Here is a 17,417-nt window from a genome sequence, read left to right on the forward strand (position 1 = left end):
GTACATGCCATTTTCATTTTGTTATTTTCTTTCTCTCTCTTCAACCAAATGAAACTTGAGAAGCTCTCCTCCCCAACAAACCCTAGCCGCCGCAACAATAACACTGTTCACGGCATTCTACGCCCATTTTGACCGCCTTTGGCCGAGTTACCCTCACAATCTTCATCTATTTCTTCTCTTCCATCATCCTATTAAGTTTATTGTCAGATCTGATAGACTTTTAAACATCCCAACCACCATCTTCTTTGATAGATCTCGACCAATATAGACAATATTTTGAAAAACTATCACAACAAAAAGAGTCTCCTCTATCTCCTCTACAAAACCCACAAAGAAAATCATGTGTCCAAATACCTTCGCCGGCGACCACCGTGCCGGAAATTGAAGCCTTCACCGTTGGTGTAACATTTAAGGTCAAGTTCTTCACATCTTCGATCTCTATTCACCGCTTTTATTTTCCCTTCATCAGTTTTTTTTTTTTTTTTTACTTCCTTTTTTCTTTCATCATTCTGCCATTTTAAAATGATATGAGAAAAAAAACAAGTATTTAAGACAGACATAAGAAATTTACTTGTTCTTCAAAGAAAAAAAAAGAACAAGCAAAGACGGTGTTTGTTTGGAATAGCGCGAGACCCTCTTTGATTCATATATATTGATTGATTCGGTTGATACATTCTCGTTCGGTTCCTTCTTTCTTTCAAGTTCTTCAATTCGGGTATAACCATCAAAATGGGTAGTCCTGAACCCGGTTTCGAAGATTTTCTTGAAGAGAAGAAGCGCGTTAGGAACCCTTTTGTTCCCATTGGTAAAACACAATCATCTCTTTATTTTCCCTTTTTCTTTCTTGTCGTTTTCATTATGTATTTGTTCACATCTTTGTATTGTTCTGTTAATTTTGATTTTCGAATTAGGTTTATGATCTTGTTTTTTTTTACTGAAAGAAACGTAGTGTGGTGTAGGGTTTCTGAATTGGGAAAAAGTTTATGATTTGGAAATTCTAGTTGAGTAGAAAATTTGTAGCTTTATGATGCTGCAATTGAATTATTGAAATTTGTGAGCTGTAAATTGAGGCTCTTGGATTGGATTTAGTTATCTTAGTTTGCATATGTTGATGTGCATCATTTTCATTCTTTGCTTCATATTGGATCTGCTCGTTCACTAGGCAAATAATCACTAGTCACCAGTTATTTTGTGAAGGATGATATATTAGTGCTATAAGTTTATTGTGGTTGCTGAACTTACTTAAGATGTCATCAATGAAGTTGCTTGGTTGCAGCTGTTGCTTACTATGTAACACAGACACCTAAGATATAAATTTTGCTATAAAATATAACATGAAAAAAAATTAAATTCTTCTATCCACAACAAAAAAAAAATCACATTAGAAGTTTAAAAAGTCGAAATTTAGAGTTGGTTACAACAACAACGAAACTCAAACACACAAGTAATATTGTTTTGTCATATTGATGTATAAGAGAAAGCCAAAAATTTCACTCACATTACAATATTGAGCAAAAATGGAGTACCACGAGTACCGTACGTCCGTACGTACCCGGTACGGGCACTTCACCACTTTACAAGTACTCATGCTTCAGCTGTGGTTTATCTCTCTAATGAAATCACCATGCATGCGAATTTGGAAATAATATTGGGTCTGTTTGCATTTACAAATGAAAAATAAAGGAATTTGATTATGTCAAATTTTCATTGGTATATGCATTGAAGTTGGGAATTGACAATGTTGGTGTTGAACCTGATGGATATTTACTTAGCTTCTTAGTTTGGCCTAGTGCAGCTTTGTGATATCCCAATCTACAGAGTAGTTTTGTTAGTTGCTTGGGTGGTCAGCTTGTAACTGTTTTCTGTAGCTACTTGGGGTTGATTGGCAGCATATATAAACATTGCTGGGTGGTTGAGAGCGAATGAGTTTTTTCACCGAAGAGTGTTTCATTGGTCACAGAGAGAACAAGTAATCTAGAGTGTGTGGGATCACAAAACTGCTGGGAATTCTTTGATTTTGAATCGAAAGCTGCAGCAGTGAGACTGAGGTGGTGGTAGTAGGCATTGCTCCGAATCTCGATAAATTTTGTCTTTTTTTCTCTTCCCATTCTGCCCTTCAGTTGTTTTCTGCTATTGAATGCAGCAACATTAGTCATTATTCAAAACTTTACAATTAGAACGTCAATTTTACATTACTTGCTGATTAGATATTGTTACATAACATATTCTTTTCTTTTGGTGATTTGATTGTGTGATTGTCTCGGCTTGTCATTTAGTATCCTTTGATTAACTTTGCTATGTTAATTTCAGGCGCACTTATTACTGCCGGTGTACTAACGGCCGGCTTAATCAGCTTTAGACAAGGTAATTCTCAATTAGGTCAGAAGTTAATGAGGGCTCGTGTGGTTGTCCAAGGTGCTACAGTGGCGCTCATGGTTGGCACTGCCTATTATTATGGAGACAATCCTTGGCAAAAAAAATAAACTTTTAGTAGCTAACTAACAGTCAAAGCAAAACTTTGTAATTGCTTGGTTTTTTGTTTGTATTGAGTTTTGTTTATGTGAAGTGAAATTTGTTCATTTGAGGACAAAATCCTTGCTCACGTCTTACGTTTGAATCATTTTCTTTCAATACATAATAATTGAATTCATATGGATGTACTTTGATATATACTATGGTTGTTTCAATAAAAGAAAAGACTCTCAGTTTACTGTTGTTGCCCTGAAGAAGCAGAGTGAAATTGGGTGCTGTCTTTGAACCTTCAAGGATACTGTATTTGGCATCAATATTTTGATGTCCAAGCATCATTTCTAATTAAGATTTATCATCTTTATCTCTCACGTTTCTAGAGTTTATGTAGTCTAGTATGGAGGAATCTAAACCCTAAATGGTATTGATTCATTTAGGACAAGAATATATTGATGTAAGGGGATCGGATCTAGAGTAAGGGGTTTACACTATCACAAAGCGATGAATCGATGTTCGAATTTGGTACAAGAGATTTATTCATATTTTAGTGTTCAACATGTTTTGAATGTACTTCTCGTAAACAAAATCTAGAAATCGGAAAAATGGTATTGATTTTTAGGTGAACTGGAATTTCAAAACATAAAAAAATTATTTTTTGTACATTAAATTGCTGTGAAAAAATGATACAAACACTCTTCCGATTAAATTGCTGTGAAGACACAGTGGATTCTCTAAACATCTTTCCTCCACCAATATGCAATGTTACTCAATTACGCTATCTGCTTTGTCCAGGTTCGTACTGGAGCAGCACAGGTTGAAGGAGGAATTCATGGACTGGTTTCTTATGAAAAGAAATACTTTTGAAGTATGAAGCCAGTAAATAATGAGCCGTGTAGAAGTTGATGCAATTATTACAAAAGAGCACTTCTGTTGGAGCTCTTCTAAGTTTTGGGGAACATGGTGGAAATAGATTCCTCAAAGTTCTGAATTAAGACCTGCTGTAATTCCGTTAGAATATAAACTTGGGTGTTTTTTGTTCTCTCTAAATTCTATCCATTAGATTTTGTTTCCTTTAGATTTAATCCAAGACCTTACTATTGTAACGGACATGAATATATGTTCCTCTTGTATTGTATGGTTTCTTTCTTGCTCAATGCTCACTATGAATTAAAACAGTTATGTTGGGTGACAGTTTTCATAGATCTGATAAATCAAAATGCTGCCATTGCCGTTTCACAATGTGTTCGCACCACTCTGTGTCAGCCTTCAATCCTAGTGGAAATTGTCGTCTGCCTCTCCCCCAATAAAATCGTCTTTCATGCACCACAATATTTTTGAGACTCATCGGAAAAATATTCAATCTTCTCACGCAGATCACTGTTTTTGTCTCCGGTCCTGGAAAAAAAATATCATACACTCCATTTTTAAAAGTGTTTGCTAATTTACGCCTACCTAGTTTTTAGTGTGTAAATTAGCTACATGTGTCTAGAGAACAACTTGGCACAAAATTCACTATGAGTTTGAGATTAATTAGAAGACAGATATGAAATTGCTGATAAACAAGGTGAAATCTCTTGGATGGTCTTGGTCAGAATCAAAAAAGTTGTGCAACGATGGAGGAAAAAATGCTAGTGAAGGTCGGCGGATTTTTCTTTCTGGCAAGTTTTGAGGCAATTCAGGCACTTCATAAACTTTGTCCATAAACTCGGACCAGTCACCCATGCCTAATAGACGACTAACAAACGACTTAACTTCAAAAGCTTCAAACTCATCCATATGTTCACCGGTTGCTATGAATATGACAGGACTCTTTGTTGCTGCAACACTGCACACATAGCATTAATAAGACCAATGTACCAAAACATATATCAACAAAAATAACTACAAAATACATTTTAATACATCACTTGTTAACATCAACAATTGGAATTTTTTAACCGTTAACATCTCTTACTTTAATCTCTAAAGTGAATTGGTGACTTACGCGCTAAGAGAACCACCACCCAGTCCCTAGAGCACGGCCATTTATTTTAGTAATAATTACAGCTCCAATGTCAACACATTATGTAAAGGCTATGGTCTGATTATGACCATCATCATCAAAAGCATCATAGCCAATATTTCCATCAATAACCAATATAATAATATCTGGTTTCTGCAAAGAAAATATATCAGAATTTATTGGGAAATAGGCCATATCAAATCAAATGCATATAAAGCATAAACAAAGAATACCGAAACTTGGCGCATTTCTTCAAAAAGAGCATCTTCCTCTTGTTTGTGACCCCCACTGGTATCAACACTTATAAGATCATAGTTTTCTTCCTTGAACCTCTCCACGCCTTCCACCACAATTTTACAGAAACCAGCTCAGCAATGTAATATTAATTACTTGATAGTTGAAATCATAGACAATGAAATGCAATTGATATAAAAGTTTCCACAAACAAATGGTATTAAGCACTACATTAGCATCATAACTCATCTACAAGGACTTGTAACAAGAATAAAAAGTGGTTTGACATGGATGTACCCTTCTAGAAATTAAAGAAAAATTAAAATGTGAAACCATTAAAAAGACTAAACAGACAACCCTTGGGAAAATCAAGCAAAAAGCCAAGTTGGTATTTTAGAAGTACGACTCAAATGAGATAAACAGTCCATTAAATAGTATACCAAAGGTTTGTAATTGTTAAAGATGGTTTTGTTCACCGATAATCACCACTCCGAATAACATTTACTTAAAGAAGATAGGTAAGCGTTAAAGCTTGGGATATTAGCCAATCACCCAATCAATATATATAAAACAAAATTGTTCCTAAAGTAAATACTATATTATCAATCATTTCACTACCTCTACCAAGTCTGTCACCGACCTTGTAGTACACTCTCAAATAGGTCTCTGACCTTATAAATATTTCAAATTTCAAAGAGTAAGTTAGGAACTAATTGATAGTAAGTGCCTAAGTGGGTTAACTTATGGACCAAAATGATAGTAACTTCTTAAAATATAGGGACTTGATTGATAATTAATGGTTAAATATAAGGACTAACTTGAAAATTTAATGGAGTCAAGGATCTTTTTGTAATACTCGTAATCATATGACCTATTTTAGAGTCAATAACTTACTCCAAATGATATTAACCAACAACAAATACAAACATGTATGTACCTTCCATTAAAAGGGATGTTAGTTTTGGTTGAATTTTGCTTCAATTGATCAAATGCACCATCTCTAAATGTATCTGCACAAACTACTCCTTCCTTTAATCCTTTTTTCTGATAATAATTGGCATATTGTGTACATGTTGTTTTTCCACAACCTGGATTTAACATAAACAGAAAGAATATTCAGAACGTGAATTTAATTAACAGGCAAAAGTAACAACAGAAGAGTTATTTCCAGCAGGATCCAACATTTTGCAGACTCCACCAAACACAATTTGTTGGATCATCTTATGAGCGGTGGCGAGATCATGAAGATCAAGATGATTGTAGAGAATGTTCTTGATTTTGGCACGGATGTCTCGGGTGAACACAGGTTCAATAAAGGAATGTGCGAAAGCTAGCATAATCTCGCTGAAACAACTCTTACGGACTTCCTTGTTAATCAGAATTTCATTGCTCATCTCTGAGAGCACGCACAATCCTCCCTCCAAAATCCACTAGACCCATCTTGAAAAGATTGTTGTATATCATTCTATTCATAATAATCACTATCCAAGAATAATGCTAGCACTGATGTCTATATAATCATAAGGAAACAAATAATGATAGTCAAATCAATTATGATAATTACAACGATTGCACTCATAATTGCATTTATCACAACACAGTCTAATGTCTCTACATTGATTGAATTGGTGAGGGAATGGTATATAGGCTACAAGCCTTGGCATTCAATTTATCACACCACAGAATTGGTTTCCTTGCCAAAGTTAGTTTTCATTGTCCAGCCATGTACGTTCAACTCTATAAACTCAATTTAATGAATGAGTATCTAAATATTTTAATCTGCTCTCCAACTCTATAAACTCGTTTTTTCAAATTATAGTACACTCACTTTAAGACATGTTCCGTTAAGCGTACGGTTGACAACTAAAATAGTCCCTCACTTTATAATATATACTCTCAATTTTTATTTTGAAAAAGTACACTCTTAATTTGGTCCATGAGAATTTAAATATTTAAACTTAAGTCTCGATCATACCGTAAAACACTAAAATAATTCTCAAATTCATCCTTATGAGTATAATGTCTCCATTAAACAGGGATTGACCCATAAGTTTTAGGGAAAATTGTACTCACCTCTCTTATCACTCACATTTCTATTTATTAAATAAACACCAATCTCCCTTATATTTTAAAATGAATAAAACAAACATCACACTTCATTAAAAAAAACCAACATCAAACTTATGAAAATAAATTGCATGTGCATCTTAGAATAACACATTTTGACAAGTTTAAACATAACTCAGGTGAACAAAACTAAAGAAACAAATTAAGAAAAGACAAAAATAAGTTTCATGTCCAGAACTTTTTGCAAAGACCTATGGATTATCTCCGGACTCCACGACACTAATTAATCTTACTGCTTTAAAGTAGTCATATGAAACACAAAGTGGACTTGATGAAGGATGTATATGTGCAGTCCTCAATGTTCACAACTTCGGATTTTAATCATAGAATGTTATCTCTATTTTCAAAACTATACTCTGGCTTAGGCCTAGTAGTAGGTCCAATATGGTAAAAATTGAGTTCTTTCAAAATATAGTGAGCCCTACAAGTAATTAATAGCAAATAGTTTTGCATCATTTATATCTTGAAGAATAGTGACATTGTCTTTGATGTGTATAGAGACAAAGAAAACTTCATCATATGTAAACGGTGGTCCATGAGGTTGATGATTTGTCCTAAAGTGCTCTCCTAATGCTTTCGAATTGGCCTTTGAGGACATAGACATGGAGAAAAAACACATGACTTGACATGTGCATATCTTTTAGTATATTTCACCATCTCTTGATAACCATATGGTTTATACTTTATAGTCACATGCTATTTTTGCAGATGGTTTGCAAATGACGCACATGTTTGTTTTGCTACGTACAACATGAGGCACAGTCAAAATTTGATAAATGGCGTGGATAAATAAAACAAAGTGACTCTGGCTTATGGAAACAAAGTGGCGTCGATAAATAAAACAATGATAAATAGAAAATCAAAAGTATAGCATCAAAGATAAGTGTACTATATGATAAATGTGTCTTGAATTCGTTTGAATCTCTTAGTCACTTCAAAATTTGAATTCATTTGATAGATAAATCAATGTATGCTAGATCACTATACAATTTTACAATATATGCACGTAATGAACTAATTACATGTAGTTAAATGTTTGTGAATGAACATACAATACTCTCAATTAATTAGAATTGCATATCCAAAACAAATTTATGAAAGAATCTAATCTAAACAAATATTAACATATATCTCTTTGTCTTACAATCCAGTAAACAAATATTGATATAACTACATGTAATTTTTATTTGTCTTCCAATTTTTTATTTAATTTATACTTGGATCAATAAAAATAACAAATAAAATAAAACTAAATATACCTCAAAAAAAAAAAAAAAACATTGCAAGATTCATCATCAAAACTAGTGTTAAATAATTGACATACGAAAACTTAACATCAAGTCGTTGTAGTATAGTGGTAAGTATTCCCGCCTGTCACGCGGGTGACCCGGGTTCGATCCCCGGCAGCGGCGATATTTTTTATCACTTTTCATAATTTTTCTACAGCGATAGAAGAAGTTTGCATACTTAACGGGAGAAAATTTTGTCGCTTTTGGTCTACAAAAGAATACAGTCATAATTCTTGGCATGGATAGAAATGACAAAAAATATAACTTGTATATAAATTTTAGTCTTTTAAATGATAGCTATTCTATTAATATAAGACACTATCACTTGTATTAATAGTAAAAATTTGGATAAATGTTATTACTTTTCAAGTATTACTGAGTTGAGGATTTGAAGAATGACCATGTAAACCATTTTTTGTGTTTTCTACTCCTGTCTCATACTTTCTAAGATAACATGAAATTAGGGCTGGCAATGATCCGAACCAACTCGATAATAGTTCGAAACTCGATAAGACAATTATCTTGTTGAACTTGATTTATGAACCAAATGAGCTGAACTTGAGCTAAAAATTAAGTTCATTAAATAAATGAGCCGAACTTGAGTTGTATATAGTTTGACTCGGTTGGTTCATGAGCCAACTCGATAATATATATATATATATATATATATATATATATATATATATATATATATATATATATATATTACTAATTTAATTAACAATAATTATAATAAAAGAGAGAGAAAAAAAAGAAGCTAATAACATACTTGTACAAAGAAGAAGCCCTAATTGACAATGTATACTAAAATTAGTCCCACATCGGGGAGTTTGAAAGCATCTAACAGGAGAAGGAGATATAAAAAGAGAAGTGTGCTGTGCAATATATGGAGTACGCTGCTGCATGGATTGTGCTACACCACTGTTGATATAGTTTTCATATAATTTATAAAGTTCAACCTTTTTTTCCAATGACCAGCATGGTCTGTTGTAGTTTTATTTTATTTAGTTCAATTTTATTTTTTTTTTAAATTAATTAAAATGTCAAGCTATACATTTTGACAAAAAAAAAGTTGTGTTGATTCTAATGAGTTGAACCGAGTAGTTTGTGAACTTTAAATGAGTAGAACTCGAGCTAGAAAAAAAGTTTGTATTAAATTCGAGTTTCGAGCCGAGCCAATTCTTATCGAATCGAGCTCAGATGAGTTCGGTTCGACTCGACTCATTTCCAGCCCTACATCAAATGTAATATGAAAAAAGTTGCTCTAAATTGAGCTTGTCAGAATAAGGGTGTGGCCACCTTTAGTTTTTTTTTTTTTTTTTTTTTTTTTTTTTTTTTTTTTGTGTGTTAAGATGATAATGTATTTAATGTAATATTGTCCCAAATTTATCTTCACGTTTAAATTCAGAAGTTAGCTCTAAGATTATTCGACCACAAGACTTGAACGGAATAGAAAGAACACTTTATTTAAGAAAATATGATAGAATAAGAGAGAATCTTTATTCCAAGAGTTCCCAATCACAATACAAAATAATCTATTCACAAAGACAATATTCAAAGGCGCTCTCTATCCTTTATGTTCTCTATTTTATTTTTATTTTTTTGTTGAATCCAGAAGAGGACATGCGTCGAGGAAAACATAGACATTTCAACTAGGTTGACACTCCTGTGAAAGCCCCATCCTTTGCCGCTTGCCTCATAAAATAAATAATTATTAAAAAAATGGAAAATAAGTACAAGAGGGGATTTGGGCCTGACCCTCGATAACAAAGATAGAAAAATAAATTAAAGCATGATATTATGAAAAGCGAAAAGAAGGCAAACCATATTGGTCCCTAAAGAAGTCATCCCTAAGAAAAACATGCAAAGAAGTCGACCACATAGAGCCTTGGATAGCGTGACTATGATTGGCAAGCTTGTCTGCACACCAGGTGCCTTCGTGAAAATAATAAGAGGAAAATGTAGTTATATCCCTTTTTTTAATCATCTTGTTATCTTCTACTTCTTTCCCCTTTACTTGCCTCTCAATTGAGTGATGTCTTTCCATCATTATGAAACAGAATAAGAAAAATACCCCTTACGATAAGAATATAGTTTTTTGTTTTTGAATCAATGAAATTAATTTGCTTATATTTTTTGTAGTAAGTTGTTTACAAATAAAAAAAGAATATATATATATATATATATATATATATATATATATATATATATATATATATATATATACACACCATTTTTTTTGAAGGAATATAATTTAGAAAATGCTCAAATGTATAATTGGTCCTTGTTTTTTATGTTCGCTTTGGTCCTTGTTTTAATCGGAACAAATAATTTCTTTTATTACGAAATTAGAGATTTTTTTTTGAAGGAACGAAATTAGAGATTTTAGTCTTTTAATTTTGCAAGTTTTAGGTATTTTTGTCACAACCCATTTTGTAACTTATTTTTTATGACATGTCACATTCATTACAATAAATTGTTTGCTCTCCAAATATGAAAGTGAAACATAAAGTTTCTACCACCTATCATTGACAAACAAGTGTACAAATTGAGCTATCAAATGAAGAGATCAAGACAATTCTCGAAAAAGGTTTAAACCCTCTCGAAGGGATTGGTCTCTCCATTTACATGATGTTCATTGGGCATGCAAATCTGTCTATACAAGAGCATCTACGATTAAGATCCTCAATTTTGAGGTCTTAAATGAGTCGCACGCGTACACATCACTCTTTTATAAATTTTTAATAATACTTCATCTGTTCCTTTTTAAGTGTCTCTTTTGAAGAAATTTTTTGTTCCTATTTAACTGTCACTTTCAAAGTTCAATGCAACATTAAATGTTGTTTTACCAATATTATCCTTAGTTATTTATTGCAGAGAGAGAAATATATGAAATGAGATTTTAAATGAATAAGATCATTATATTAAAAGTACAACTTATTGTATCAAAAGTAGTAACAATCATTGACTATTTTGGTTTATGTAAAATGTCAAAATGTGACAATTAAAAAGGAACGGAGGTAGTAGTAGCTAATAAACATTCAATCACTTTAATGGAGACCCTTTAATAAAAAATTTAAATGGGTTCCACCAATAACTCTTTATCATATACATTTCAACAAAAGCAACAATACAATGATTATTTTAAGAAAAAGTATTGTGGGGCCCACTTAAGAATGATGTCTTAAGTGAGACCCTAGGTCGTTAAAAGACCCAAAAAAAAAATCTCCAATGAAGATACCTATTAAATAGCGTATCTTAAATGGTGAAGACCTCAGTATTCAGGATGGTTGGGGATGGTCTAAGACACCCATTGTAATGTCTTATTATAAGCATGTGTACGAAAAACCATGTCATTTTCCCATTGAGATGCAACACAAAGTCTTTAAACTTGGACTTGTCACAAGTTGTGCAGCAAGAATGCTGCAACTTAATGAACTTGATGAGCGTAGACTATTTTATTATGAAAATGTTGAGTTGCACAAGTCCATTTCAAAGAAATAACATGGAAAATGGTTCAAAGATTGGAATTTCATGTAGGTAAGAGATTCTTCCTTTTTAAGTGAAGATTGAAACTTTTTGCATGAAAAGTCTAGGTGGTTTGGACCTTTCACTGTTTCAAAGCCCTTAACATTAAGGATGATAGAGGAAAATAATTCAAGGTTAATGGCCAAAGAGTGAAACACTACCATGAAGAGAAAGGACATAAGAAGGATCACTCACTACTAGAAAAACATTTGTAAATTTCCTCACTAACTTATCAATATATTTTCTAGAAAAACATATGAGTGGAATCTTTCTAGATCAGGTCGACTGACATATTTACGTCCAAAAATTTGCAGGTTTGGATATGTAAAAATTTGGAACAACAATCAATTGTGAAGCATATAACCATGCATGCACCAGCTTTCAATTGTAGATTGAGATTAAATCAAAATCCTTTTTGTTTCAAACTTAACAATGCAATAACAACATCAATCGGTTAAAAAAAACATCAAACTTCATAGAATAAAGGACATGTGCATCCTTGAACAACACATGTTTGACAAGCTTAAACAAACATGACACAAATTAACAAAACAAAAGGAACAAATTAAAAACAAACATGAAATAAATTTCATGAGCAAATGTAAACCTCTCACAAAGACCTAAGGATTGGCTCCAATCTTACTTATTCGAACTTTTATAGAGAGAAGTCCATCTTTAAAGTAATCATATGAAACATAAATTGCACTTGATGAAGGATATATGCGGTCGTCGACGTTCACCACTTCAGATTTCAGCTGTAGAATACAATTACTGTATTTTTCATGAGGTAGAACCAACATTTCAAAAACATACTCTGGCTTGCGTCTACTGGGCCCAATATGATAAAGACTCAGCATTTTATAAATATATTGAGTCTTACACGTGATGACAAATAGTTCTCCATCGCTTATCCCTTGAAGAATAGTGACATCGTCTTTTACGCGCACAAATGTAAAGAAAATTTGATCATATTTAAATGGTGGTATGCGAAGTGGATGATTTATCATAAAGTGTTCTCCTAATGCTGTCGTATTGGCTTGGAAGCTGCAATTTATTTGTGGACATAGACATGGAGAAAAATGACATGAATTAACATGTTCATATATTTGGGTGTAGTTTACCACCTCCTTGCAACCGTATGGTTCATAGTCACATGCTACTTTCACATGACTATGTTGAGTGCGAGGTTCACAAATAACACACGAGTTGGTTTTGCTACAGCATGAGGTGCAAAGAATATGCCCATTGATACACTGAATTGAAGAAATAATGTCAAAAAAAATATAGTATTAGGTTTTGCTCATAATTTTGTTTGAAGGGTTCAACCTTAAACAAAGAACTTGATAAAATAAAAATAAAATAAAAAAATAAAATAAAAAGGAATCACTCAATTGTGGATATAAAATGGTGCGAATAAAGAAAACCATGACAAATAACAAGTGTAAAACAGAGCATCAAAGGTAAGTGTAGTATATTGTACATGTGACATGAATTTGTTGGAATCTTAGCCACTTCAATGTGCCATGAATGACTTCATTTGATAGATGCTAATGAACGTAAGTTCACATGTTTAATTTATTTGATGCAACTCAATGTAATATTTTTTTCTAGATCACTATACAATAAATGTGTAATGAACTATTTGTGGATGCACAAACAATGCTTCCAATTAATTAGAATTTCATATTCAAAACAAACTTATGAAAGAATCTAAACAAATATTGGCATATATCATAATTAAAAAAAAAAAAAAAAGACGTATATCTATGTTGTTCTTACATTCCTATAAAAATAATTGTTCTTTATTTACTTATTACACAAAAATTCTATTTCATTTAATAGAGAAAAAACTGTAATGAAACCCCATGAATCATGATTCATGGCTGCACAAACTTTTCATTTTAAGAGGAGAACAACCAACTTGGTTAGGCATTTTGCGAGTTTAATTAGAAGGATAAATATCAAGTTTAAATTAATATAAAAAAGAGTACTTATACATAGACAACCATCTAAGTACTACTTTTATTTAATTCGATGTTTTAGATCTAAAACCACTTTTACTTAATGATTTCTATCATCAATAAAGATTTCACTTGATGTTCAACCCTAATATTGGTGGTAGTCGGCGATCCCACAATGGTCGGTGGTGAGGCTCCGAGATTAATGGTGGTGCTCCCGAGGTTGGCCACCTCCCACCACCATCACTATTATAAATAATAAATTAAATAAAAAAAAATTGGTTTATAACTTTATGAGGTGTCTAGGAAACATTCACTTTAAATATTACATATTTGTGACTGTGGTTTTGTATATATTTTACCTCTTTTAAAGATCTAAATTAGAGAACTCGCTTCAATTTAATTTGACAATGATATGTAATAAACCAACAATTTATAAACAAAAACCAGAAGATATAAGGAAGAAAAATACCTCAAAGACAACAAATCTTAAAGATTTATAACAAAAGTTACATTCCAACATATCTTTGCTGGAAAATGTAGCATCATCATCAGACTCATCCTCAGATGTATAGCTGTTAGTGTCACTTTCCTCTCCTTCAGTTGACTCATCCTCTTCTACTCCTAGCCTTTGAAATATATGATGATTCCTGCTTCTGCCAGTAGATTCTTCACTCATTTCTTCACTATCATTTGAGTATCTCGACATTGTTGAGAAAAATTATGACAAACACCTCTCTCCACATGTACTAATATATAATAAAAGTTAAAATAATAATTTAAGTAAATAAATTTCTTGTCAAAATTAATTATTTAAATAAATTTCTATCATTTTGTTTTACTATTGCTCTAAATAAATAATTTAATTAATATATGAATTATATACCTATTCTAAAATTAATCAATTTTAAATTCATAACATAATTGTCTTTTGCTTTTTCTAGATAATAATTTTTTTTTGAAGTTTTGGTCAAAAATATATAATGTTACAGTTGGGATTTCTTTTGTATAGCTGTTTACAAATCAAAACAAACACTTACCATTCTATAATACAGAAAATAAATGTATTTGACCTTCTTTTAGAGGAAGTCTATTTGACCCCTTTTATTTTTTTTAAAGAAGGGAAATGTATTTGACTGTCAATATGTTCATTGAACAACGACATATTAATAAAATAAAATAAAAACTCTTTCAAAAAATAAAATAAAAATTATATCGGGAGTCATCTACCTTATTAATGCAAATTTCAAAAATATCGTATTTTTTTTTGTTAAATTAGTTTTTTTTGTGAAATCAGTTTTTTTTAGCTATATATATATATTTTTTAAATAAGTTATTTAAAAACATAAATAATGTTTGACCAAACTTCACTTTTCATCTAAGTATATTATCAAAACACTTACTTAGCCATTTACATCTTCTATTGATCAAAATAATATATATATATATATATATATATATATATATATATATATATATATATATATATATAAATAACATGATAGTGACAATTACATATTATAATGTTTAAATAATCAAAATTATATGACCTAGTTTAATCTTTATCTAAAATTTTGATCTTTTTTTAAGGATAAAATTTTGATCTTGTTATTATGAATGATACATGATAGTCTAATTTTGATCTTGTTAATTTTCATTTGTATTTTATAATTTGATATGGTAATAATACATGTTAGACTAAAAATGAAAGTAGAATCAACTGTGTAAATATTTAATGACTTTTTTTTTGAAGAAAATATTTAATGACTTATTCATCACAAAAAAATATAAGAACATGTTTAAAACTTTTTGGTCAAAAAGTAAATGAAAACTTTTTTTTTTAGAAAATGTTGAAAAAGTTTTAAAAATTGGATTTTAAAAATACTTTTATTATTTCTTTTAGTGGTCTTAAATACACTTTTGATCCCCTATTTTATCCGAAATAAGATTTTAGAACCCACCTAAAATATGGATTTTTTTATCCTCTAATTTCAAACATTGTCGCAATTTTGAGGCCAATTTTCACTTTTAAAACCAAAAATCATCACTTTTCACTTTTTGGATAAAAGAATCACCAATTTTTAGGCGAAGAATTTGGGTTTAGATCAAAATTGAAAAATTGTGGATTTGAGGACCAAAAATCAGGATTTTGAAATAGGGAGACTAAAATCGTAATTTTGGGGAAATATATGGACTACCATTGCATTAAGTTTGTTTAATATTAAACTTATCGTGTAAACTTATGAATCTTTTTATAAATAGGCTTAAGTGCAATTTTGCCCCCCTATTTTGACTGAATCGAAATTTTACCCCCCTATTTTAAAACTCGGAATTTTATCCCCCCAGTTTAATGATTTTCGGAATTTCGGCCCCCCTATTTTAAAAATCGGAATTTTATCCCTCCAATTTAAAAAATTTCATGAGTTGGCTGATGTGGCTTAAATAATATTAAAAAATTATCCACCTATTTAAATTATTTATATAAAATATTATGAATTAAAAAAAGATATAAAAAATAAAAAATAAAAAATGTAATTTATAATAATAATAATAATTTTCCTTATATTTCCTTCAAAATATCATTTTCCTTATATTTGCGTACAAAAATCCTTTCTAATTCTTTCTTCCTTTTTTAATGGATTTTTTTTCGTTTATTCTGATTTTTTTCCCTCCGTTTTATCTCTATTTTCTAGTATTTTTCAGATTGGTTTTTTTCATTTTATGGTATTTTTTAAAGTTTTTTTATTTAAAAAAAAAGTAATTTTAGTATTTTTCAGAATTTTTTCTGCATTTTATGGTATTTTTAAAAGTTTTTTTTCGTTTTTTTTACATTATTTAAATTTTGTAATTAAAAAATATTTAATTTAAATAATTAATTAGGTGGAAAACAAGATAATATTTTAAAATCCATATCATCATTGCCACATCAGCCAAAATGCACTATAATGAGTTGGGGGGGCAAAATTCCGAAAAACATTAAATTGGGGGAGGGGGTAATATTCCGAGTTTTAAAATAGGGGGTAAAATTCAGATTCAGTCAAAATAGGGGAAAAAAACTGCACTTAAGCCTTATAAATATTTAACAATTTTTTAAATCTTTCAATTTTTTACTTAATTTTTCCCCAAAAGTAATCATTCATGTAAAAACTATAAAAATGATTTAGTGAACAATTTTAACACAAATAATACGAGTCAAACAGAAATTAATTAATAAATAAAGAAATATAATCCAAAAGTATTAAATATGTAAGAAGAAATATCACTATTGACTTTTTTTATGGGAAATATAACTATTGAATAAATTATTAAATATATTGTAGACAAAGTTATTTTTGTCGTCTCTTAACTTAATTAATAATTTGGTCTTTTATCCCTTTTTCATGTCATTTTGGTATTTTTTACGTGTTTGCATATGGATTTTCAAATATATGATTTTCTTTTGGTGCATAACATAAACTTAAGACTAAGAACTCACATGAAAATGACTGATATACTTGAAGCTTGAAATTCATATTCAAACATAGTTGCAAGACCAATACAACGTGAAAAAAAATTAAATCGTTATCAAAAATTAAGTTAAGGGGTTGCAAGAGCAAAAAATAAAAAGTGATCACTTGGTATGATGAGTATATGGACATACATTTTGATTTCTTTCACGATTATTTAATAAAGAGTTAAATATGTTTTTGGTGTCTGTAAATATTAAGAATTTCGTTTTTAGTCCATATAAAATAAAATCGTATTTTTTAATTTATGTAAAATTTTACATCCGCATTTTTAGTCCCTCTAAAATTTGCGAACAACATTTTT

At 30.6% G+C, this 17,417-nt stretch overlaps 1 protein-coding gene, 1 non-coding gene and 1 pseudogene across 2 annotated transcripts; 2 read left to right on the top strand and 1 right to left on the bottom strand.

Moving 5' to 3' along the window:
• Positions 1 to 2,710, top strand: LOC112416521 (RING-H2 finger protein ATL48). The gene is made up of 2 exons (XM_024770587.2): positions 1 to 805; positions 2,311 to 2,710. The coding sequence occupies exons 1-2, from the start codon at positions 730 to 732 to the stop codon at positions 2,481 to 2,483; spliced, it is 249 nt and encodes an 82-aa protein (XP_024626355.1). The 5' UTR covers positions 1 to 729; the 3' UTR covers positions 2,484 to 2,710.
• A 1,289-nt stretch (positions 2,711 to 3,999) lies between these two features.
• On the bottom strand, positions 4,000 to 14,316 carry LOC25498978 (signal recognition particle 54 kDa protein 2-like; annotated as a pseudogene).
• On the top strand, positions 8,173 to 8,244 carry TRNAD-GUC (transfer RNA aspartic acid (anticodon GUC)). Its single transcript has one exon. It is a non-coding gene; the product is annotated as a tRNA-Asp (tRNA).
• Positions 14,317 to 17,417: the final 3,101 nt, after the last annotated feature.

This window comes from Medicago truncatula, chromosome 7 (assembly GCF_003473485.1).
Source record: "Medicago truncatula cultivar Jemalong A17 chromosome 7, MtrunA17r5.0-ANR, whole genome shotgun sequence".
Taxonomy (NCBI): Eukaryota; Viridiplantae; Streptophyta; class Magnoliopsida; order Fabales; family Fabaceae; genus Medicago; species Medicago truncatula.

What these genes read in the sequence shown, in the direction of transcription:
- LOC112416521 (XM_024770587.2), top strand. Translation starts at nt 730, where the DNA reads ATGGGTAGTCCTGAACCCGGTTTCGAAGATTTTCTTGAAGAGAAGAAG. An exon ending in GAACCCTTTTGTTCCCATTG is followed by an intron (nt 806 to 2,310) that starts GTAAAACACAAT and finishes TGTTAATTTCAG; the next exon opens with GCGCACTTATTACTGCCGGT.